Genomic DNA, 25500 nt, shown 5'->3' with positions numbered 1-25500 from the left:
AGATCCCGCTGCCGGAGACGCTGCGCCCATCACATCATCCCTCCCTGCACGGGGAAAACTCCAACCCCAAACCAGGTGCCGACCAGGGCCCTCCTTCAGAACTGCCCTAGCGATACCTCGGCACCCAGGGACGTTCCTCTGAACCGCTGCCCACATTGTTTGTGGTCAGCCCGAGCTGGCTGGACTCTGGGTTGACTTCGCTCTCCAGCTCCCAGGGCTCTCGCCCTCCCTCGTTTACAGCACACCACGCTCCCTGCCAGCCGTCGTCCTGCCACACACACACCAGCTCCTCAGTCCTTTTGGGTAACAAACCCTGTGTGCCCCTGGTCACCGTCCCTGCGCTCGGTCCAGGCCGGACCCTCCGTCGGCGGGGAGCGAACGTCACCCAGGCAGCCCGGAGGTCTGGCAGGGCTGGGGAGCAGCACGGACACCGTCCCGCTGACCCTCCGCGGGCCAGGCTTCTGTCCCTGGGGTGTCTACACGGCAGCGCAGGATGAGGACCTCGGTTCACTCCGGGTCCCGGAGCAGGGCAGCAGTGTGGGCTCGGTGCTCTGCCGGGACTCACACACCGGCTCTCCCACGGAGCTGATAACCGCGGCGGCAGCTGCGGCCCCTCGGGAGGGCGCGTGGGGCTGCACCAGCAGCGTTCCCCGGGCGAGGGTGGGCAGCACCAGCATCAAAGCCTTGGAAATGGCGAGAGGGTGTTAGAGACACCACTGGCCTGCAGGTCTGAGACAGGGACGGGGCAGAGAGCTCCTGGGCTGCTGCGGTCACCGAGTCCACGTCGGAGCAGTGCTCGGGTTGTGCACGCCCAGCCGACGGTGCCCGGCTCCGAGGGTCACAGCTCCCACCGGAGCGAGCCGGGGCCCGCAGGGCGGAGAGACCACGGGGAGACAGGAGACAGGACAAGCAACAGCGGCGCTGGCCTGCAGGCTTCTCCGCCGCTCCTTCCCATCGCGCTGATGCCAAGAGGGCACAGCTCGACTGGGTGCAACCAAGCAGACAACGGCACAACCGCTGCTCTGAGACCAAAGCACAGCACGAGCTCTGCGGCTCCAGCAGGCAGGGCCCGCTCTGCTGCACGAGCCACGGTCCCGGGGCACTCTGGAAAGGCCATCCCCGAGCTTGTGCCTCCAGTATGAGCCAGGATGGCCAATGCCAACCACCGTGGCAAACAGCGGTCCCCAACAGCTGGCCGGTCACTGCTAGAGGGGGTGCCAAGTCCCCCCAGCAAAGCCTCTCCCGCAGACAGACCCAGTGGGAGCCCGCACCCGTCCCGGCGGAGCAGCCCGGTGAGGGCCAGGGCACCAGCACAGCGCTCAGCCTCGGCTGCTCCCCTGGGAACGCGGCTGCTGCGGGCGCAGCTCCTGCGGGAAGCCACCGGCAAGCAGGAACAGGCCCCCGGCCGCCCGGGCAGGGCCCAGCCCTCCCTGCCCGGGTACACCCACATTCCCCAGCCATGAGCGCAGCCTCCCCTCGTCTGGGAACCTCACGCCACCCACCCGGCACCCGGCTGCGGGCACCCCTGCCAGCGGCGAGACCCCCCGGAGTGCACCGCAGGGGAGGGCAGCGGCAGCACCCCGTCCCTTCGCCCCGCAGCGTGCAGAGGCAGCCTCGGCCACCCGCCCGGAGCCTCCAGGACGGTCCCCGGGACGGCACCGCGAGCCCCAGGGACAAGGGGGACCGGCAGGAGCGAGACCCCTGAGCTCCCCGCGTGGCAGCAGAGCTCAGGCTGCCGGCAGAGCTGCTCCCGCGCCGGCCCCCGGAGCCCAAAGCGTCCTGGGCACCAAGCTCCTCCGGGCAGCCGCTGCCCCGGGAGCGTGCCGGCTCCTCGGGGAGCCCAACCGCCCCGATCGGTCCCTCTGGCACGTGGGCCAAGCCGGGGAACTGCTCCGCCATGCCCGGGCTCCGGGGCAGAGCGATGGGAGCACAGAGAGGCTGCCGTGCCTCCCCGAGAGCGGCAACTCCCGGCCCGGCGCCCGCTCCGTGCACACGGGCCGGCGTTCAATGCCTTAAAAAGCCTGCGGACGCTGCCTGGGCCCCGCAGCCCCTGCCAGGGCTGGCTCACCCGCACGCTCGCTCCGCAGGGCCGGGGAGCGGCACGGGGCACAGAGACTGGCGCAGCGAGGCCCCCGCACGCCCGGGCAGCCCCGGCACGGGAGCACGGCCACGGCGGCGAGGCCAACGCCAGCTAAGCGAGTGCCCAACGGCTGCTTCGTCTGCCAGGCCCCACTGCGTGCCCAGTCCCCACGGGGGTCCTGTCCCCGCCCCCCCCCCGCCTCTGTCCCTCTGCCATGTCACTCAGGATGCCACCACCGCTCTCCGCAGGCTGCACCACCGTGCTCCCAAAGCTCGGCCCCCGCTCGCCCCAGGGCAGAGCCCGGCAGAGCCTGGCACCAGGAGGGAGCTGCAGGCACGTTCTTGTGCTCCCCAGCCCCCTCGTGCTGCTCCGCGCCTCTGCCCTGGCCGTCTCCCAAACAGCTCGGCGCTTGCTCGGGAGCCCACTCGCAGGACCCCACTCCCCCTCCCACGGAGCTGCAGCTCCCTCTGTTTCCCCGACGCCGCTGCCCGAGGCTCAGCTCTCCCTGCCCTCGCTGGGACAGCACCGGGGCAAGAAGGACGTGGGACACGCGCTCGGCTGCCAGGTGTCTGGCCGGCAAGGGAACCCAGACCCCTGGAGCACCTCTTCCCAGCCAGCCACGCTGCGGCTCCTTCAGCACCGATGGCGACAGCAGTGCCCACGGCCACCGGAGCGCGAACCAGCCCCACGAATGCTCACGCTACCTCCCTACAGCCGAGCCTTCCTCAGCGCAAACCCCGCAGAGCACCGGGACACAACCGGGTGCCCGTGCCCAGCCCAGGATCTCGGCTGGGATGGGCCACGGCCACCCGTCCCCGCAGACCCCGCGGGCACAGGGGGGCCAGGCCAGGCCAGCCCCGCTCCTGCGCTCACTTACCCAGCGCTCGCAGCGGACCGCTGCCCAGGAGGACGGGGTCGGCACCGCCGTGGGGGTCCTTGGGGCACGCGTTGCCGGTGCTGCCGCGCTCTCGCCTTCGGAAGCGGCTCGTGAGGAGTCTCCAGAGTCCCCCCGTCTGCCCGGGGTCGGCGTGCAACCTGCCCCCGACCCTGGCCAGCTCCGGGTAGAGCAGGTCCCGCTTGCTGGGGCAGGTGTGCAGGGAGCTGGCGTCCCCCTCGCTCTTGGTGCGGAGCCGAGCGGGGCGCAGGAGCCCCCCCGACTCCGACCGCCGCAGCTCGTGGCCCCGGCGCAGGCGGAAGCTGAAGCTTTTGCGCAGGGAGCTGAAGTTCTTCCTGGGGCCGGGGCTGCTCCGGCCGCTGCCCCCGAAGAGGTTCCAGCGGCGGCTGCCCCACAGGGAGCCCCCGCGGAGGAAGCCGGGGCTCTCGGCGGCGTGCGGCTGCCGGGCCGAGGGCAGGAAGGTCATGCTGCTGGGGCGCGGGCGCTGCGCCCCGTCGGCCCCGGCGAGCAGGGCCGCGGTCCCCTCGCCCTCGCCCTCCTCGGCGGCCGGGCCGTGCCTGCGGGGCGAGCGCAGCCCCAGGAAGCCCAGCAGGCTGCCGCGGGCCCGGCCGGGGGGCGCCGGGGGCAGCAGGGCCGCGGCCGCCAGCCCGTTCCCCGCCGCGCAGAAGCTCTTGGGCCGCCGCCGCTGCTGCTGGGCGGCCTTGAGGGCGGCCTGGACGGCGGGGACGCCCTGCAGGTCCAGCGACTCGCAGACGCTGACGGCGCGGCGGGGGCTCGGCCGCGGGGGGCCCCGGCCCGCCTCGCCCCAGCGCCAGCGCTCCGCCATGGTCACCCGCGGGGCTGCGCCATGGCCCCGCGCCGCCGGCCCCGGGGAGGCGGCGCAGCGGGACCCCGCACGCCGCCCGCTGCCTGCCGGCTCCCACGCCGCGCCGGCATGCCCGGGCCGCGCTCCGGCGCGCCGCCAGCGCGGGGCTGGGCCCGCCCCGGAACGGGGCCGCGGCCGGGCCGGGGCGGGGTGGGAAGGGGCCGGGGCCGGGGCCGCCGCCCGCCCCGAGCCCCAGCCGGGCAGTCGCTGCCCTTCGCCCGGCCCCGCGCACCGGCCGCGGTCAGAGGCGGCGGAGCTGTCCCGGGGCGGCGCTCACGGCGCTCGGGGGCAGCCCCAGGGCCGGAACGGGTCGGGGTCAGGGCTTTGCCCGGGCCCCGCTGGGGCAGCACCGACCGCCGGGCAGGGCCGGGGCCGGGGCCGGGACCGGGACCGGGACCGGGACCGGGACCGGGATCGGGATCGGGATCGGGGTCCCTCGTGGCGGCGCCACGCCGGCAGTGTCCGCCAGGGGGCGCAGCGCTCCCGCTCGCCGCTGCCGCCGGGCGCCCCCGCGCGGCTCCGGGGGGAGCAGCACCGGGAGAGCCCCCTGCACCCCCCGCGGGGCCCGAGCACCGGGACAGCCCCCTGCACCCCCCCCTCCAGGGAACACCTTCATACCAGCACCTCCTTTTCCAGGAGTCCTTGACTCCACCGCCTCGACTCTTCCGAAATCCCACCGCCTCTCCAGACCTTGCCCTCTCTTCGGTCCCTCATCCTGCTCCACAGCACGCCCTCACCCCAGCTCCTCTCCCTGGTGCCCCCAGCCCTGCCCATCGCCCGCAGCCCGAGGACACAGCTAAACCCCACCTCACCAGGAGGCACCACCACGTTCAGCCTTTCCCCTGCCCACGGCACAGCCAACACCTCAGCCAAGCCCCCTCTTCTCCTAAGCCCACAGGTTCCACCACCTCCCATAACACAGACCACCATCACCATGCTGCACAGGCACAGCCACCGCCCGGCAGCCTCCTCCCTCAACTGTCCCCTTCTTTTCCCTCACCACCTTCGCACCTTTCAGACAGCAGAATTGCACCCTCCCAGCTACACAGTGCTGAACACACGGAGTAGCCACCCAGACCAAGGATCAGCTCACGACGCCCCTCCCGGGACGCATCCAGCTCCCCTCCTTCCCTCCCGAGCCAACGGGCACCGATGTCTGAAACGGCGCAGAAGGAGCCTGACAACCCGCCAAAGCTACGGCTCTGCCATCTGTGCCAAGGTCACAGGCACACGCGGGCTGCCAGACTGGGTCCGACCCTCACCCGCGTCATCTGGTGCCCCGTCTCCCGGGAGCAGCCGCGCCGCAGCGAGGAGCTCTGCGGGAAGCGATGGCAAGGGAACGTCTTCCCGAGAGCACCGGCTGAGGCTGGCTGCGAGCCCGCGGCGCCTCCAGCACCGGGGACGTCAGGACCGATCGCACCGGAGCAGACCCAGGTAACCAGGCTTCGGGCAGGGAGCCAGACCAGGAGCCCCGTGAGCCCCGTCCCAGCCGCGCCTCACACAGCTCCTCGCTCCCAGGGACTGGAAGCTGTTCCTGTACCGAAGCTGCACCATCTACACTCACCCCTTCCCAACAGCCTGGCTTTAACTTCCACCTCACAGGGCCAGATGGGACACCTGCCTTCTGAATCTCATCTCTAAAACATTCTGGCAAGTTCTGGGCTTTGAGGTATCACTGAATCACAGAAGTATCTGCTGGAAGAGCCCAGGTACCACACGCTCCCCTGCCGCGGCGAGACCAGACGTGCGTGGATCACCGATGGGTGTCTGTCTGTCTGTCTGACCCGTCCCACCCGCCTCCCCAAGCCCACGGCAGCACCGCACCGGCCCCGCTGCTCCTGTTTGTCCTCCTCCTGCCACCTTCCCCAAACCCCCGGCCTGCATGGACAGCCAACGGCTCCTGCCATACCCGCACCGGCCGCGCGGCACCACGGGCTGCGTCCTGCCCCACAACCTCAGACGGACCGAGACACTCCGAGCTCCCCTCTCCTGACACCGCCTCCCTCGCTGTCCTGCCAGGATCGCATTTTTAAAGCCATTTAAAGCCATTTTTAACGCGTTCCCTCCAGTTCTCTACAGCTTGCCCACTGCCTTTGTTAAACGCAGTGCCAGGACCTGGGCACCACGTAGCGCTGGGCCTCCAGCAGCACTGAGAGGAAACACACACCCAGCATCCGTGTTGCTGCAGCCCAGGAAGACACCGGCCTTTACATAACGATGTTTTTACCTAATTACCCCGCTAAGAGGCAAAGGTTTCCATACGCTATATACATTCAAATGATCCCCTTGGCGTTATTCCTACAGAAAGAACAAAAGACATCTAAAATAAACCGGAATAAAACGGAGCCTCAGATGCCTTGTGGCGGCAGAGGGCTGCAGGGAGGGCGCCTGCACCCGAGGAAGGGCTCGGATCTCACACCCCGCGGGCTCTTACTGCCCCTCCAGCCCCCACGGCTCAAACGGCGACCGACGGAGGAGCTGCTCTGACCAGGAAAGCCAGAGCCAGCGGTGCTCAGAGACGGCCACCTCTGAAACATGCCCCACGCACCTGTAAGCGTCGCTCAGGCAGTTTACTCCACGATTACACCGGGTCTGACGGGTGCTGTGTGCGTGCCTAACGCAAGATGAGAACCCACCCGCGCGGTGGGAGGGGGCTGGCACAGGGCTCTGCGGGAGCAGGCGAGCTCCGAGCGCTGGGATGGCACGGGGACACCGTGCTGTGGCAATCCCGACCCGGGGCAGGTGCCGGGGGACAGCAGCGAGTCAGTCTCTCAGCAGTACTTTATGAGTCACACTCACGTTACAAATATTATGGCGATGAACATCTGGCTTAAATTAACAGAAAGCCACGAGAGGCTGAGCAACAGCTGCCCGGGAAGGCAGTCCCCGAGCCAGGGAACTTTCCACTGCTGGCTGGTCCCCAGGGTGAAGCTCAGGGTGGAGCCCCGGAACGGAAAAGCAGCGTGACCCGGGACTGCGCTCCTCAGACCCGGCTGGCACCGGTGCTCCCACGCCAGCTACCTGCAGCTGCAGAGGGTTTGCTGCACGGGGACGCTCGGCCCGGAGAGGGGGACGGCTGCGTTCGCTGTCCCAGCCGGGTCTGGAGGTTCTGTCGCTCCGCAGAGGGGCCCAAGACCCGCTGCAGCGAGCCACGCGGCCAGTGTGGACGAGGGACCGGCACTGCGGCGTCCACGGACGCCCTGGCAGCTGGGGAGGGAGGGACGAGGCTCCCAGCACGGATGGAGCCGTAAGTTCTCAGCGCCCTGGCAGCGGGCAGGTGCCAGCAGCAGACCAGGACAGGGCAGCCACCAGCCAGCCCCCGGGACCCACGTGCTAGCGGGGCTGCAGCGTGGCCGAGGCCGGCAGCCCCACGCAGACCGTGCCAGCGGTGGGACCGCGGGCAGGGGACCAGGGTTAGTGCCGCTGCCCCCACAAAGACAGGACAGGACACGGTGACACCACCGCGCCCGGGCCGGGCTGCGGGACGCCCAGGACTCCCGGCACACGCTCTGCAGCCCGACCCAGGCGAGCGGCCCGAGCCCCTCGCAGCTGCCGGAGGACCCCGAGCGCCGTGCCAGGACCGCGCCGGCGCTGCCCGGCTCTGCAGACCGGCGCCGGCCGCCTTGGCCGCGCACCGGGAACGCCGATGAGGCTCTGCCCGAGCAGGGAGCGTCGGGGCGCAGCCGCCGCTGCCCGGCCGTGGGGTGTGCGGCGCCGCAGCCCCGCGTCACTGCCCGGCTGCCGCACGTCAGCAGCGCCGCAGCATCCCCGCAGCGTCACCGGGGAGGCGGTGGCGGGGGCAAGGCCCCGCGGGCAGGGACGGAGCCGTCTCCCCCGACCCTGAGCTGCTCACAGCTGAGCCCAGGCTCTGCACGGCTGCGGGGCTCAGCATCCAGCACAGCCAGAGACCACAAATCCCAGCAGCCCCGCCGCGATAACCCTTCTGGTGACCCCAACCAGCCCGTTCACAAGAGGCAACATCCCCACCCTCCCCACCAACCAAACATCCCCCTGCGAATCCCCACGGTCTCAGACCAGAGGAACGAGGCAGGGCTCCTGGTTAGGAGCCAGCGGGACCCCTGTGCCCTGCCCGTGCCCCTTCCCCTGCCCGTGCCCCCTCGTAGCCAGGGGTTTGATGCCCACGGGCCTGACTCGCGATGGCCTCCGAAGGGAGAGGCCGCTCAGAGCAGGCTGTTCCCTACAGCCTCCATGGCAGGAGGAGGAACGGGTTAACGCAAGGCAGGAAGCAAACAGAAAAGGCACACGGAGCCTGGCTCCAGCATCAGCCCCCTCCTCCCTCCCTCCTCCGCACGCCCGCTCAGTCCTGCCTGAGAACCTCGCTGCTGCTGACGAGGAAATTACCACCTTCTCCCCCCGGGATTCGCAGCCCTGAAGCAAACCGCCTCCTTCCTACACGCCATGAGGTCACGGCCACGTCACCCAAACCACCCCGCACCGCCCCGTCCCCGCAGCCCCACATACGCAGGGCACCGGCACCCGCTCGCCCACGGAGAAGAGAAGCTGAGCACCAAATCTCTGCCAGCCCTGCGGCGAGGGCAGCCGTGCTGAGGGCCCCGCGCTGACACGCTGCAGGCAGCCTTCCCATCCCTGAAGGGGCTACAGGAAAGCTGGAGAGGGGCTTTTGACAAGGGCATGGAGTGATGGGACAAGGGGGAACGGTTTTAAACTGACAGAGGGGAGATTGAGATGAGATGTGAGGAAGAAATTGTTTGCTGTGAGGGTGGTGAGACCCTGGCCCAGGATGCCCAGAGAAGCTGTGGCTGCCCCCTCCCTGGCAGTGTTCAAGGCCAGGCTGGATGGGGCTTGGAGCAACCTGGGCTGGTGGAAGGTGTCCCTGCCCGTGGCAGGGGGTTGGGACTGGATGGGCTTTAAGGTCCCTCCCAACCCAAACCAGTCTGTGATTCTGTGATGCAGAGACAGGCTGCACGTCCAGACCCCACTGCCACAGGGAAGCCCCGGAAGATAATAACGCCTTGAGATGTTATCTCCTGGGTGTAATAGAAGATCAAGGCAGCGATCCCTTCTGCTCATTCAACCACCCCCCCAGGGTCTTCTGCAAGCAGGGATGTTAATACCAGTGTCCTGACTAAATCTCAGCCTCTGCTCAGCTGCAGCTGGTACCTGCGCTCTGAGCCACGGGGCAGGCTCGCCGTGCCACCAGCGCGGGCACCAGGCTGCTCCCAGGCTGGACTCACACGGCCCTTCCGTGCTCCTCACCAGAGACGCTGGAGCGATGGCTGCAGGTACGAGCAGACTCAACGTGATTAGGCCAGACATTGTGAAGTCTCCTCAAGGTTTTGAAAGCCAAAGACAAAGGCCCATGTGAAAACTTGGGAAGAGGACTAAAGGAGACCTCTTTGGGTCCTCAAGCCCAGCCCTTGCCCTGGCTTTAAAATCGCCCCCCAGTCATCATTTACACAGTGAAAATCCTCTGGCTTATTCCAAAGCCAGGAGTAAGCAGAGGGTGAGGCCGGGAAGGCCTTCAGCTCTGCAGCGAGCCCAGAACCCCAAACGGGGTGATCCCAACAGAGCTCCCCAAAGCCATCTGAGAGCGGCGCTCCCCGGAAAACCTGCGAGACAATGACACGGCGAGAAGCCATGAGAAGGTCCCGTCCTTCTCCCTCCAGGGACCTGCTCAGGAACAAGGGAGGAGGCAAAGGGAGTCCTTTCAAAAACAAGCTAAAAAGCCACAGAGACTGGTAACAACATGAGGTGCTCACGTGGAACTAAGCACCCCAACCAATGCCTTCAAATACCATTTCACCGGGTGCTTGTACCTCGTCACCCTCCCCAGGAACAGCCCGGTGACTAATAACATCAGCACACAAAGGCAGAGGTGGTTTTGCCACAAACAAGAAGAGTCAGTGGTGAGAGCAGCGTGGGTGACCTCTCCTGTGCCACACCTGGTGCGGGGCGAGCAGTGACAAAGCTCTCTGGAGAGGCCAAGCCAGCCCCCTCCCGCGGAACAGGCCACAGACCCCACGCTTCAGCTTAGACCCTCATTAGCAATTGTTATAGAAAAGGAAACAACTCTTAGGATATAAAAAGCACAGATGTCCTCTAGCACACGGAACCAACGTCTACAAGATGCTGTGGGTGAGAACATGCAGTCCATTAACCCACACGCAGCTCCAGGTGCTGCAGCGGGGACCCCGGAGCCAGCCAGAGCCGAGCCCCTGCTCCAGGCTGGGCAAGGGCTGCACGGCTCTTGGCACTGACCTTCAGCCCCTCCGGGTGCTTGTGCTGAAGAAACCAGCTGAACTCTTCACTGCAGCGCGCGGGCTGGGACCCCAAACCGCCCCCACACCCAGGCCAAGGGAGGGGCAAACGACACCAGTGCTGTGCAGCACGTCGGGGTATCCCGGGAACCCCGGGACAGCCGGCGAACGTCTGCCACGGGGAAATCGGTGAGACCAGTGATGGAGAACAGAGCAAGGAGAAACACAGACAGATGCAACGTCCTGGGAAAGAACCAGTAGGGATTTTGCCAGCAGCTGCACCCCGCAGAAAGGCGCCATCTCCTTTTAAAGGCGAACAAACCCGTCTGAACCCAGCAGAGGCGGCCGGTCCGGCCGCACCGTGGACGTCCAGCGACCGCCCGGCCAGGTCCCTCTGCTGAACGCTCCCAGGTTTCTCTGGAAGGAGAAGGGGAGGCGTGGGTGGATAAACCGCTGGTTAAAAGGGGAGCTGTGCTCCTCCAGACACCCACGAGCGGCCTGGGCTGGGGCGAGCGGCGGGGAGCACCGCGCTGCCAAGGGCATCGGCCCCGGGTGTCCGTGGGATGGAGCCACCCGGCCCCCTGGGACCAGGAGCCAGGCTGAGGAGCAGTGTGGGGACTCGAGGAGAGCCGTGCCCATCAGGACGAGGACTCTGACTGCACCAGCAAAACGTGGGCACCGAGCCGGCCGTTCCTGCCCGGGCACGGAGCCCTCGGCTGCGACGGGCAGCTCGGCCACGGTCAGACATGGGTAATGGCACGGGGGGGACGCACAGGGAACGAGACAGAGCAGCACCACGGCACTGCATGAAATCCAACCCTCACTGCACGGTGCCCAGCCCAGCAGGGACACAAAGAGCTGCCACAGAGCGAACAGAGATGGATCTGTCAGCCTGAGGAGGAGGCAGCCGAGGGACTGAGGCTCCCCGGCTGTGATTTATCTCCAGAGTGCTGCACAGGTAAGTACAAAACAGCGTCTTCCAGCAGAAGAGCTGGAGAACGTCAGATCAAACCGGCGAGTTCCAGCACAAAGGGAGGCACTTCTCGACGTGTCGTGCTGCCAGGCTGCAGGCTGCTGGCGCAGGAGGCTGAGGATGCTCAAACGCACCTTCTCCGTCAGCCTGGGGGCCTCAGAACCAGCAGCTCCCAGGGAGCAACTTCCTCGGAGCCCTCTGGCCCTGGGACCACCCTGCCCGGCAGCAGAAGCCACCTCTGGGCTTTCCAGGAGGGACAGGCCAGAGAGGGACACAGCAGGAACGTGCCCAGGGAGATGGAGACCACCGGGGGACCAGGGCTGTGGGGAGGAGAAGTCCCCAGTCACCCTGGGACCACCCCACCCACGAGCATCTCCCAGCATCACCCCCAGCTGTCACCCAGGACGGGGAAGTCGGGGAGACCAGGAATGGAGAAGCCGAGCGGTGGTTTCTGGGCACCCGAGTGAGGTCGGGGCTGCCGAAATTCCACGGTCCCAGGAAGAGCTGGGGACGCCCCAGCTCTGCGGCAGACGGGCTCTGCCATGGACACGGGCCGGGCACCCTGTGCCAGCGCAGCCTGGTGAGAACAGGAGCCCCACGGCAGCGCCCGGCGAGCCCCATGGCAGTGAGACCACAGTGGCTTTCCGAAGGACATCAGAGGGCACCGGGCACTCGCCGCTGTTGGTGCCTGGCAGCGAGAGCAGGCGATGGACGTGGGCCTAAGCACTTGCTTGGCTACCCTTTATTTTTTAATCCCACTTCCACTGTGATCACAATCAGTGTTTTTAATTAAGACCTTCACAATGTCAGTCCGTGAGCAGACGCTGACAGCACTCAGAGCCAGCGGTTGTTTTGCACATCAGCTCCTGGGGTCTCAGGAATGACCAGTAACGACTCCCACTGTTCCAGATCCTGTGCCGTTGCTCCAAGAACGGGAAGAATAACCCCGCTTTCTGGCCAATTTCTAGCTCGTTAATTAAGCCTCCTCCTGCCAGGGCAGCCAGCCCAGCCTTCCCCACGCTCCCCTCGCTGCCCAGCTCTTCCCAGCCAGCCACACAAACACACCAAACCCACCCTTGGCCCAAGGGGCTGCATCACCCAAAGGAAACGTGCCCGGCACGACCGGGGATGATCTCGCCACCCCAAAGCAGGCAGCCTGGGCCAGGGTCTCACCACCCTCACAGCAAACAATTTCTTCCTCACATCTCATCTCAATCTCCCCTCTTGCAGTTTAAAACCGTTCCCCCTCATCCCATCACTCCATGCCCTTGTCAAAAGCCCCTCTCCAGCTTTCCTGTAGCCCCTTCAGGCACTGGAAGGTGCTAGAAGGTCTCCCCGGAGCCTTCTCTTCTCCAGGCTGAACAGCCCCAGCTCTCTCAGCCTGTCTCCACAGCAGAGGGGCTCCAGCCCTCGGAGCATCTCCGTGGCCTCCTCTGGACTCGCTCCAACAGCTCCTTCACCCCAGCTCCCCTCCGGCACAGCACACACAAGTGCACCACAAGATAACTCCGGCTCCGTTCAGCAGCACCAGCCCTGCCGCTGCCCCCACGACGGCTCCTCGGCCCTGCGCGCGTGCGCTTTCGCTCTGAGCGAGGCGACGCTTCGTGGAAAATACACCAGCACGTAATTAAAGGCTGCGTCAAAACTCCTATGCAAAAGAGCCCAAATTAGGATGTAAAGGCACATGTAAATTTTCACGAGGTTGGAACCACAGCAACGCTTGTTTGCTCTCAGTGCCGTTTTTTTGTGAGCCGTTTCATACGACTTTTGTTTTTATGTAAAAAAATAAAGTTTTATCCAACGGTACCAACCATTTCACATAATCCAGAGAGCTCCAACCACAGAACTGCGGTACCGCAGCACGGCCGCTGCCAGCCGAGCGGCAGGTTCGGACGCTGGTCGTCACATGGGGACTGTGACCCCGGACAAATGGCCACACGCCAGAGCCCCGGCTCCTGCGGCACCCCCGGGCAAACGCCAGCCCAGGAGACCCCCCGAGCAGCCTCACCGCGCCATCTGCCTCCAGCCACGCTCGCCGGCACCCAGGTGAGAAGAGCTCTGCCAAACACGGCGTTTCGGGTTCCTCCCCAGGGCCTCTGCACAAACACCAAACCATCGACCGCAGACAGGGGAAAAAAAAGGGAACAAAAACCCCAAGCCACGTGTGGCAGAAGGTGCTGCCTCCACCCGCGTTCTCGCCGTCCCCCAGAGGCTCCAGCCGCAGCCGCCTCATCCTCCCCAGAGGGCCCACTTCCCACGCGCAGCCCCCGCGCCGCCCGCTCCCCGCCGCCCGACCGCAGCGCAGGAAGGCTCCAACCGCACCGGCACCGGCGTGACCTTCCCGTGCGGTCGGGGCAGGAGGTGACAGCCACCAAACCCAGCTCCCTTGAAGACATTCGCAGGTCTGACCAAACAACCTCTCAACAGCCACTACGACACAGCGGGGCTGCTCGAGTTCCCTTCCACAGGTACCCCCTGCAATTCGGTCAGTAATTAGAGAGTCTTTCTGAGTCTTCTCTAATTTCCCAGGGCTTTTCTTTGGTACGGACACAGCAGAACCAGGTGTCGTCCCAGCAGGGACCATCCCGGCGCCAAACCTCCTCCTCTCCCCCCGTGTTCCCTACGGATAACCGCACACAGAGCCCACACCACCCTTCCCATCCTCAGCACTGCACTGGAAACTCATTTTCCCCTGACAAAGAGCGCAGTCCCTTGACTCTTCCCAGTCCCTGGCTCTCCAGGCCACTCCTCCATCAGCCACTCGCCCACCTCCATGCCTGGATTCCTCTGGTTTTTGTCACTTTACATAATCTTTATTAATTCAACCACCATTCTTGATTATTTTTTTCCCAGCAACCGAGACAAATGCTAAATGCTACAAGGTGAAGAACAGAGCCCACAGACCCCACCGCAAAGCTGGCTGCTCCCACACAGCTTTTATCGACACCTGCGTGCCGAGGGCCTCACTCTTAATCCATCTTACAGCTTCATGCTGACCACAGACTCTCTCAGCTCCTTCAGCACAAGGCCACTCTGTCCTGAACCAAGCATCATAAAGAAGTCTGAACACATTATTTAAGCCCAGCACCCAGAGCTCCGCACCCAGCTCCCAGGGCCCCCGGGGCAAGCTGCCCAGAGCCGGGAACCTCAGCGTACCCGATTGTGGCAGCTGCTCCTCAACACCCAACAACCATTTAGGGAAAACATCTCACCTCCCCGAACACTTCTGCAGCCGTGGACCAACACCGTGGTTAACCAACGTCCCCGTTCCCCATAAACCTCGTGACTCCTCATCGCCACCAGCCAGGCTGCACACAGGCTGCTCCTGGGGTCTTACTCCTTCCGGGTGCTCACGTTCAGTCTTGGTTTATGTTCTGTAGTACCAACCTTTTCTCTGTTAACGATTAATTATGTGACAGTCTGATTGTTCCGACGTGCCACCGCTGTGCGATGCTGCTCGTGCCTACGCTCACGGTACGATCAGAGCACGGAACAGCGTCCGGCGTGGGCACCAGGCAGCTGCCACGGCAGCTCCCACCCTACCTGATCCCTTTACACCTCTTGTGCCACGGTTTGTCCTGCACGGTGCTGGGGGACGAGGTGGGACTGACCAGCGCCGAGCCCTCGAGGCTGGAGGGGAGCACGGCCAGGGAGTGAGCGCAGCCCCCACCCCATGCGTGAGCCCTTCTGGGCAGCACGGGGCGGGTCGGGGAGGCAACGAGGATGCCCCGGGCTGGGGAGGAGAGGCTGAGGGCACGGGGCTTGCTCAGCGGGTCTCTGGGGGAGCTGAGAGCAGCCTCCCCACCCACCGGGGTCCTCGAGGGGGACCGAGCCCTGACCCTTCCTGGAGCAGGCAGGCAGGTGACGCGGGCACCGAGGCAGCGCTGGCATCGCGTTGGTACCGCGGGGCTGCCCGAGGGCCGCAGCAAGCCGTGCTGCACGCGCCGAGGCCCCTCCACCGTCTGCCACCTCCCAGCTCTCCAGCACCACGGGCGAGGACCAAGGAGCGCAGGGCTCTGCTGCCTGCGGAGCTTCCACAGGGTTCGGGAGCTCCCCGTGCCGCAGCGCTGGGGGAGGCAGGGCTGGACCCCTGCGCTCGTAACCCCCCTCCCCTGTACCGCAGGCATCGGAGCGAACACACACACAGCCACAACGTTCGCTCCGTTTTTAAACGTCTCTGACACCCAAGGTCTCCCTGGCCAAACCACAAATCCCCCCTGAGCCGGGGAGCTGCACGGCGGGCGCTGGTGCAGGCTGGGAAGCCCTTAAACAGGAGAGATTTTCTGCAGGGAGCCACATGCCAGCACCGCTCAGCTCTGCTTGTGCCGCTGCCACCGGAACCTCCCCGGGCCACTTGTGTCGGGGAACGGTGGTGCCGGGGGCCACGGCACGCTCCTGGGAGGGAACCCCGCTCCTGAGGATGTTTAGTCTGGAGAAAAGGAGGCTGAGGGGAGACCTTCTCGCTCTCTACAACTGCCTGAAAGGAGGGTGTAGCGAGGGGGGTCGGTCTCTTCTCCCAGGGAACAAGCCATGGGACGAGAGGAAACGGCCTCAAGTTGTGCCAGGGGAGGTTTAGGTTGGAGATCAGGGACAATGTCTTCACCGAAAGGGTTGTCAAGCGCTGGCACAGGCTGCCCAGGGCAGTGGTGGAGTCTCCATCCCTGGGGGGATTTAAAAGCCGTGTAGATGTGGTGCTGAGGGACATGGGTTAGTGGTGGCCTTGGCAGTGCTGGGGTGACAGTTGGACTCGATGAGCTTAAAGGTCCTTCCCAACCAAAACGGTTCTGTGATTCGATGAGAAACCCGCACTGAAAGGCGGCGGCTGCACAGCTCTGGGAGAGGGAACACAGAAGCGGCTGGAAAGGAACCGCAGCGGCACCTCACAGGACGGGGTCCAGCCCGCAGCGGGAGCCAGCTGCGGGTCCCACGGCACGGCACGGCGCGGCAGCAAACAGGAAACCTGCCGGGGCCTCGGATGCCCAGAGGAATGGCCAGCTGGTTGAAAGGAACTTCAGAGCAAGAACAAATGAAATCAGGCTCAGACAAAGCCTCTGGCTCCCAGAGAAGCCTCTGCTCAGCCGCACGGACAGAGCGCGGCTCTGGGCCGGCAGCACGTCCTCACCCTGCTGCAGCCCCAGAGCTCCAGGAGGAGGAAAGTGCTGGAACAAGGGCAGTGCTTGCAGGCACGCACAAAAAGAACAAGGAGAAAAAAAATCAGCTCAGCTCCAAAGCCTTAGTCAGGATAGCAGAAACAAAGAGAAAGTGCCGTGAAAGGACCTTAAAATCCTGAGTAACCGGGTGACGGAACAGCGGGTGATCAATGGGAAGTGGCGTGCTCAGAAAAACATAATTCTTATTTTACATATACAATAATCACAGAATCCCAGAATCAATGAGGTTGGAAGAGCCCTCTGGGATCATCGAGTCCAACCGTTGCCCTGACACCACCATGGCAACTAGACCAGGGCACTAAGTGCCATGGCCAGGCTTTTCTTAAACCCCTCCAGAGATGGTGACTCCACCACCTCCCTGGGCAGCCCCTTCCAATGGCTAATGACCCTTGCTGAGAAGAAATGCTTCCTAATGGCCAACCTGACCCTCCCCTGGCCAAGCTTGAGGCTGTGTCCTCTTGTCCTAGCGCTGGTTGCCTGGGAGAAGAGGCCGACTCCCACTGCGCTACAACCTCCCTTCAGGTAGCTTCAACTTCTCATTAGTGCTCAAATGAAATCTTGAGGTTCTTCTAAATAACTCCATGAAACATCAGTTCGCTGCTCAGCAGCAACCAGAGAGCAAACAGGACTAGCAATTACTGGGAAGAGGATGAAGAACAAAACAGGGACCACCACAATGCTCTCACACCAACCCATGGCGTGCTGGTGGCCGAGGGCTGCGCATCGCTCCTCACCCGCCCCGGCGCTTCCACCCAGATGTCAACAGAAGGTAGAAGGGAACTAGAAAAGGTACCGAGAAGGGCAGGAGGTGATCAAAAGGATGGGACAGCCTCTGCACAAGGAGCCTGGAAAGGAGGACGGCAGAGGGGGAATGGAGCCTTCAGGAGAAGAAGGGAGAAGGCCACCAGGGAGCAATTTGGTCACCGTTTCTTCCAAAACACAAACTAGGGGACATCAAACCACAGGCTGGGCAGGAGCAGAGGCCAGGGTGATGGGCTGCAGGGCCCACAGAGCCCATTTCATGACCAGGGTGATGGGCTGCAGAGCCCACGGAGCCCCTTTCGCGCTGGCACGAGGAGCGGCCTCGCCTCCCCTCTCCCCGCCTGCGCCCGCAGAGCTGCTGGCCGTACCCGTGGTTTGGGCTGTCAAACAGCCACCGCAGCAGCTGAGATTTGGGGCCTTCAAACGTGGCCAAACTAACACTTGGAGCTGAGATTTTCCGTGCTCGCTCCCTGCGCTGGGCCGGTATTTTTAGAAGTTTCAGCAAAAGCAATGCAGGCATTTCCAAAAATGAGGTTAGGGAAAAATAAGGTACCTTTGCCAAAGCTGTGCGTTTTTCCAGCTTTTAAGAGTTATTTTTTTACTCCAGCCTCACCACCCAAGACGCAGAAGGCAGAGGCAGGGACTGGAAGGATGAAGAACCACCCACTGCAGGAGAAGATCAGAATCAAGACCATCTAAGGAACCTGAAGGTGCACAAGTCCATGGGGCCTGATGAGGTGCATCCACGGGTCCTGAGGGAACTGGTGGATGAAGTTGCCAAGCCGCTGTCCATCATTTTTGAGAAGTCGTGGCAGTCTGGGGATGTTCCCAGTGACTGGAGAAGGGGAAACATAACCCCACCTTCAAGAAGGGGAAAAAAGGAAGACCCAGGGAACTCCAGGCCAGTCAGAGGGACTTTTGACAAGGGCAAGTAGTGACAGGACGAGGGGGAACGGTTTTAAACTGACAGAGGGGAGATTGAGATGAGATGTGAGGAAGAAATTGTTTGCTGTGAGGATGGTGAGACCCTGGCCCAGGTTGCCCAGAGAAGCTGTGGTTGCCCCCTCCCTGGCAGTGTTCAAGGCCAGGTTGGATGGGGCTGGGAGCAACCTGGTCTGGTGGAAGGTGTCCCTGCCCGTGGCAGGGGGTTGGAACTAGGTGGGCTTTAAGGTCCCTTCCAACCCAAACCAGTCTGTGATTCTGTTTGAAGAGCTGATCGCCCTTCACATCCTTTCCTCCTCCTCTTTTAAAGCTGAACTCAAAGCCATCTGGTTTAGATACCTACATCTGATCCAGTCACCCTCGGCTCTCCTACAGTCAACGGAGAAAAAGCAGCACTTTTAGAGCACAAGTCACGCAACCTACTTTGCACTCCTACTTCGGCCCGAGAACGACTGCAGAGGGGCCGGGGGGAACTGACTCGGGGGGTGTCACCTCCGTCACAGCCACCTAACACTGAGACAGGTGCCTCCTCCAGCTTCTGGATCCCACACCTCCCTTTGACGACAGCCTGCTCAGCTGACACGGCATGAGCAACGCCATCCCTTGAGTCACCTCAAGTGAAGGACACTGGCACAGGCTGCCCAGAGAGGTGGTAGATGCCCCATCCCTGGAAACATTCAAGGCCAGGTTGGACGGGGCTGTGAGCAACCTGCTCTGGTGGAAGGTGTCCCTGCCCATGGCAGGGGGGTTGGACTGGATGACCTTTAAAGGTCCCTTCCAGCCCAAACCATCCTGTAATTCAGTTTCTGTCCAGACCCTCTGGGACCAGGCAGGGCTTTCTGGACCACCCTTCTGGGAGCAGGTACCCGTATCTCTGCGCAGGGGCAGGTCCACGTCTCCCACCGTGCCCCAGCGCAGGAATCGTGGGAACGACGCCCGGCCCCGCGGCTCCCAAGGACCGAGCGCTCACCACCCAGCCTGACGTCTTAATCACAAGATCGCTCTATTTCCATGGAAACCGCAGAATTAGAGACTTCGGTGCAAAGACAATTACCAACGTCGGGTATTTAACCGTTAAACCTGTCAGCGCCAGCAGAGGAGACGGCACGTCCCCGCACCACCGCAGCCCCGCCGAGCTGCAGAGCGGCCCCACACCGCGTCGGGCAGCCCCACCGAGGGCAGCCCCGGCCCAGCGGGGTTCACTCCTGCTGCACTCACAGCCAGGCTCCCAGCGAGCTCACCCCACGGCAGGAGATCGAAGCTGCTGCCCGATGGTGTTGAGTCCAGCGCTCGCTGTGCACGGACAGATGCTGGACGCACACAGCAGTGCTGCTGACCACGCTCCCCGGCCCCTCGGCGCAGGAGAAGGCTTTCTGTGCGTCACCCGCGAGCTACGGGATGGCCTCAGGCACCAACACGAGCATCAGCCCGCACAAGGAGAGGCTGATGCCTCCTCCCTCGCCTGACGCAGCACTGCCACGGTCGTGGTCAGCGTGAGTACAGAGCGGTGCGGAGCCACGGTGCTCGTCACTGTCGCTAGCAGAGGGCTGCCCTGTCCGACCTGCTGTCCTCACTCCACCCTGCAGCCACCAGCCTTGTCGGAAACCAAGCTGAGAAGGACCCGGGCAGCACCACGAGCCTTCTGAAACAGGGACCCTGGGTCTGCAAAACACAACGACGTAAGCTCTGACGCCGGTAGCACCGTGGGGGCTGTCGGAACAGATCAGGGTGCTCTCAGGGAGCACTTGGGCAACCCAGAGGCATCTCCCACTGCAGAGGAGAAGAGCTGCCTCTCTGCCACCTGCCCAGCCAGGGTCCCCTTCGAGGGGTCACCGCCCCAGAACCCCTCTTGGTGCCCGATGCCTTGGCATCCTGTGGTCAGCGTGACCATCAGCTAACGGGTCTGGGGAGTCCTGCACAACGAGCTTCTCTCCTCTTGGCCATCACGCCCGAGTCCAAGGTCCAAAATCGCTCACTCCAGCTCTGATCACACGCTGCCCCACAGACGAACAGGCAGACAGTGGGTAGCAGATGCTAATGGAGAGTAAATTTGCCACAGTACACGCTACCTGCTGCCCTGCCCGTGCCGGGAAGGCACTGGAAGCCTGGCCATGAGCCAAATCCCTGCCAGGACCATAACCACGCTCCTCAAGCCCTCCCCACCAGGTCAGGACAGCACTGTCCCAGGCTCTAGGAGAGCAACTTCACACCCACAGAAATCCTAACGCTGCTCCGAGACAGAGAGCTCAGAACTGAAGATGGAGGGAAGCGACGTTCTGCGGCAGAGCCTGTGGGACACGGCAACCCCCTGCTCCAGCGAGAGCTCACACGGAGCCATCGCCACCCTCCTGCCGACAACGCTCCATATCAAGACACACAAGCGTGGCTGAAAACTATGTCTACAGCTGATCTACCACGAGAGCTGGGAGTGCTTTAGGCCAGACCCTCCTTCAGCCTCGGGGGATCTCCCCGGGGTCACGCCTGCCAGCCCCAGACTACTGCAAGGACACGCACAGGCAGGGAAGGGCCTCTCTGACCCCCGGTCCGTGCCCGCTGCTCCCCACAGAGCCCCTCGGCACCCTGAGCCCCACAGTCACCCGTGCCCATCACGTCGTACGGGAAACCCAGCCTGCTCTCCACAAAGCCACCGCACGTGGGACTGGGGGCTGACGGGGAGGAGACACGCTGCCAGGACACCTGGCAAGCCCCAATCCACGCCAGGGTCCTCCCCACCCCGCGGGGTCAGGACCAGCTGCTGGGCTGCCTTGTGTAGGGCTCCCCGCGCCGTCCTCCCCTCGGCTGCCTCCGGCCTGCCTGTCCTCCCCTCCTGCCCGTGGGTGCCGTGGCTGGTGCTGCAGTGGGTGGTGCAGCAGGTGCTGCAGCGGGTGCCATGGTGGGTGCCGTGGATGGTGCTGTGGTGGGTGCCGTGGCGGGTGCTGCAGTGGGTGCCGTGGATGGTGCTGTGGATGGTGCTGTGGTGGGTGCTCTGCCTGGCAGCAGCAGTGAGTCAGGCGCGGGCAGCGCGGCACGTGGGTGTCTGCCGGCTGAGTCACCCAGCGTGGGGACGGGCTGAGTCACCCTGGGACACAGCACGGCAGGACGGACGGGGGGACAGACGTCGGCTGGCCGGCAGATGCTGCCGCAGCAGCTCCAGGCGCAGGTTTCCCTCTCACCCCGCCGTGCCCGTGACGTTCTGCTGCCAGCCGTTCCCCGGGCACGGCGCCAGCCTGGCAGTGACGAGGGCAGGAGGGCTCCAGGGCTGCCCGCGGTGCTCCGGGGACTGCTGACCAGGGCATGGTGCCTGCTCCAGACACACGCCAGCGTCCCTGCTGCGGTCCCGGGCCGTGCCAGGAGCGGGGTCTGTCTGTGGCACCTTCCCCAGCCCGGGGTGGTTGGCAGCGCTGGGGCACAGGGACGTGCCCCGAGGGGTGGGGGGACCGAGGGGACCTCACCTGCTGGGTCCCCTCTGACCGCTGCCGCCCTCTTCGGCTGCAGGAACCCACACACCACCTACTTCAGCAACGAAGTGACCCCAAATCTCATTAACTGTGCGTTTATTTTAGCGTGCCACCTAAATCCGGCACCCGCCGCTGCCGTTTGGGACCGGCAGAATTAGCTCAAGGAGAGGAGGGGACACGGGGCTGGGGGCAGCGCTGCCAGCAGCGGGACGGCCCCAGGCACAGGGGGCAGAGGAGCGGCACGACCCACCCCTGGGAAAGGAGAGCAGGGCGCAGCGGCAGGGGCTCCCCTCGCTGCCAGGCCCCAGCCGAAGGCATGATGGACGAAGAGGGACGGCGAGGGCCCCGTTACGGACGGTGGGACCGGGGCTGCGGGCACACGAGCAGCTTCCTCCCCTGTAACCCGGAGAGCAGCAGGCACCACTACGCTATAAAAAAATAAAGAAAACAATTTGGCTAAAAGACCTGAACTAGCTTAGAGGCCGGTCACATCCAAAACACCCAAAAAAGGGTAAGAAATGGGAATAAAGAGGAGGAAACAGATGTCCCCAAGTACGGGAAGTATCAAATATTGGTACAGGAAACTGAAGACTTCAGGAAAGAAAAGTTTTTCCCCAATGCCAAGCGCACCAGGAAGCAGCTCTGTGCTGCCCCAGCCCCGCGCCGCTGCAGCAGGTACCGGAGCAGCCGTGGCCGTCCCTCCTCGCCCCGGTGTCAGCACGGAGCACACGGGACACCCGTAACACACGGACAGACGTGTGATCTCAAAGCCATTATCGAAAAAAAGGACATTCAAACAATGCAGTTTTAAATCAAAAGGCACAAAGGACTTGAATGCAATGGTCCTAGAGCGAGCTCACAGGAAGGCTCACTCTCCTCTTATGCTAATTTTTAATAAATACTGAACTAATGGAGATGCTTGGGGACGCCCGAGCCAGAGCGCAGGTCCCTCAGCGCGCAGCAGAGACCGCGCAGCCTCCCCCAGCACCCCCAGCTGATGCCTCGACACCAGCCCCTGCAGAGCAGGAGAAGGGTGACACGGAACTGATTTTTTTTTAAACAGAAATTCAAGTTATAGATCCGATTTCATTCTTCCAGGTGTTTAAGCACAGCTGATACAGACAATGCTGTCTATACTTTCCTGAAGATGTGACCTCTTACCGTACAATATTCCTGCTATAAATTAACCCTTTGCAAAGCCATTAACGACAAACGCAGTAAGAACTGGCTAAATGGCTCGCCTCAGCAAACAGCCAGAGCCTCCAGGCTAACGGTACCAAAGTCTGTGCTTAAAAAAAAACAAAACCCCCAAAACTCAGCTGACTGAGCTCAACATAACTTTTGTTATGTTAAATGCCTTTTGTGAGGCATTTTCTCCCCACAAGAGGAACACACTTTGGCCTCACCCCTCTCACCCCCCAGCCCTCGCCTCTCTCCACCACAAGCTCACTGAACGTCCCCTCCCAGCCGCTTCCGAGCACGGGCTCCCGAGCAGAAGGGTTGGGCAGGTTCTCCCACCCCCATTTCTCACTCGCACCAGGCCACGGGCCATTGTTGTCCTCCAGTTTTCTCTTAGCCTCTCTCCAACCTCATTTCCACGTCTTACAGTCTACCAAAGCATCCCTCACCGAACCCTCTGAAGAAATCTGTGGGGAGGAGGCAGAGCAGAAGGACTGCTCCATAAGGTCTTCTGATCCATCAGAGGAAGGACAGCAAACCATGAACAAGAGATTCCACCAAGGCAGAAGTTCCTAAGCTCCACAGGCAAGATCTTATTGGAAGCAATACACAAGGGGGAAAAAAAAAGAAGGATATTGCAGAAAGCTGGCAGGTCCTCAAAGCAACAGTGCTCATGGCACAAACAAATCACCCCGGTGCAAAAGGATAATAAGGGTGGCAGGAGACCAGCCTGGCTAACTCGCCTGAGCTCCTTACTGCTCTCCAACACATGTGGAAATTAGGTCAGGTTAATAAGGATAAACACAAAAGAATGGCATCAGCACCCCAGGCTGAACCCAAAACAGCCACACAAAGAGTAAGAGGCGACGAGCAACAACCAGCAAAGACAAGGAGCAATTCTCATGTACGTGAGCAATAAACACAACAGCATGAGAAAGGTCGGTCTGTTACTCAGCGGGCAGAAAGGCAACTGCGAAATGGCACGGAGGACAGAGTGGTTTATGCCTTTTTGCGTAAGGCTGCACTATAAATAGCAAAGAGGTGTCCAGCACAAAAAGTAGCGGCCAAAGAACCTACCCAACCTTTCAGTGAAAAAATGCAATGTCAGATTTTGATTAACTTGACTCTGGAATGCTTAATTGTCTGGAACGACTATAGGCTCAGAACAAGACTGATTTGATAACTGTTCTGAGAGCGTTTATCAACAACAACCATACAAATTGAAACGAGTATCAGCTCGGACTGGACATGGTTTCTCCTAGGTTCACCCCTTTTCAATACTCTTATTAACCAGCCAAACGATGGAAGAAAGTATGAGTATTAAAATTGCAGGTGGCATGAAACTAGGAGTGACTGCAAGGATGAGAAGCGTAAATGGCTTTGTCAAATGGAGAAATGGTCCAAAAAGGGGCAGTTGTGAGGGTCTACACTTGCGCAGCATTAATGATTTGCCCAAGAACAGGAGAGAGAACAGTAGATCAGTTAGTAACCCTTGAGGAAATGACCTGGGGCTCAAAGTGGGTCACAAAGCAACAGGAGTCAGCAATACCCTGAGTCCTTCCGAGGAAAGGCAACCACCGCGTGGCATCATGTAACAGACCAGCCTGCAGAAGTCCTGCCTTGTGCTTCTTCCAGCACTGCCCGAGTGCTGCATCCAGCCTTGGGCACCACTTTTCAAGAGGGAGGTGATCAAGGGGAGAGTCCGGAGGAGCATGAAGATGAAGAGAGGACCAGAAAATGTCACAAAGAGCTGAAGTTATTAAGCCTAAAGAAGAGGATTCTGCTACAGTTTTCAAGTATGGAAAGAGGCTGCTGCAAAAAGGGAACGATCTGTTCCCTTTGTCCTCGGGAAGTGGCTGAAACTGGGAGCAAAAAAGATTCAGGTTAAACTTTCTAAGGAAAAGGACAGTTAAACTCTGGAAGAGATTTCACAGAATCACAGACTGGTTTGGGTGGGAAGGGACCTCAAAGCCCATCTATTCAACCTGCCTGCCACGGGCAGGGACACCTTCCACCAGACCAGGTTGCTCCCAGCCCCATCCAACCTGGCCTTGAACACTGCCAGGGAGGGGGCAGCCACAGCTGCTCTGGGCAACCTGGGCCAGGGTCTCCCTACCCTCCTCATTGTACAACATTTCTTCCTCATGTCCAGTCTAAACCCGCCCTCTTTCAGTTTAAAACTGCTGCCCTTGTCCTGTCACTACAGGCCCTGCTAAAAAGTCTGTCCCCATCTTTCTTATCAGCCCCCTTTAAGTACTGAAAGGCCACAGCAAGATCTCCCCGGAGCCTTCTCTTCTCCAGGCTGAACAGCCCCAGCTCTCTCAGCCTGTCTCCACAGCAGAGGGGCTCCAGCCCTCGGAGCATCTCCGTGGCCTCCTCTGGACTCGCTCCAACAGCTCCGTGTCCTTCTGTTGGGGCCCCAGAGCTGGACGCAGCACTGCAGGGGGGTCTCAGGAGAGCAGAGCAGAGGGGCAGAATCCCCCCCCTCGCCCTGCTGGCCACGCTGCTGGGGATGCAGCCCAGGACATGGGTGGCTTTGGGCTGCCAGCGCACGTTGCCGGCTCATGGTGAGCTTCTCGTCGCCCATCACCCCCAAGTCCTTCTCCTCAGGGCTGCTTGCAATCAGTTCATCCCCCAGCCTGTGCTGGTACTGGTGATTGCCCTGACCCAGGTGCAGGACCTTGCACTTGGCCTTGTTGAACTTCATGAGGTTCCCATGAGCCCACTCCTCCAGCCTGCCAGGGTCCCTCTGGATGGCATCCCTTCCCTCCAGCCCATCAGCTGCACCACTGAGATGGGTGTCATCTGCAAACACGCTGAGGGTGCACTCAATCCCACTATGTCATTAATGAAGCTATTAAATAGTACTGGTCCCAGTACAGACCCTGGAGGGACACCACTCATTACTGGTTTCCATTTGAACATGGAGCTGTTGA

General features: G+C 62.5%; 1 protein-coding gene across 3 annotated transcripts in view; it reads right to left on the bottom strand.

Annotated features, from left to right (window-relative positions):
• AGAP3 (ArfGAP with GTPase domain, ankyrin repeat and PH domain 3) overlaps positions 1–25500 on the bottom strand; it is a 106991-nt gene that overhangs the window by 70589 nt on the left and 10902 nt on the right. Inside the window, exon 1 of one of the 3 annotated variants that reach the window (XM_068404811.1) lies at positions 2958–3801. The exons of the other annotated variants lie outside the window; for them this stretch is intronic. Coding sequence (XP_068260912.1) covers positions 2958–3801 — 844 coding nt within the window. Of the gene's footprint in view, positions 1–2957; positions 3802–25500 lie in introns of those variants that run through there. 3 annotated transcript variants of the gene reach the window in all.

This window comes from Nyctibius grandis, chromosome 7, assembly GCF_013368605.1.
Source record: "Nyctibius grandis isolate bNycGra1 chromosome 7, bNycGra1.pri, whole genome shotgun sequence".
Taxonomy (NCBI): Eukaryota; Metazoa; Chordata; class Aves; order Nyctibiiformes; family Nyctibiidae; genus Nyctibius; species Nyctibius grandis.
Note: the sequence above shows the minus strand (reverse complement) of the source record. Positions and strands in the feature narration are given on the sequence as shown.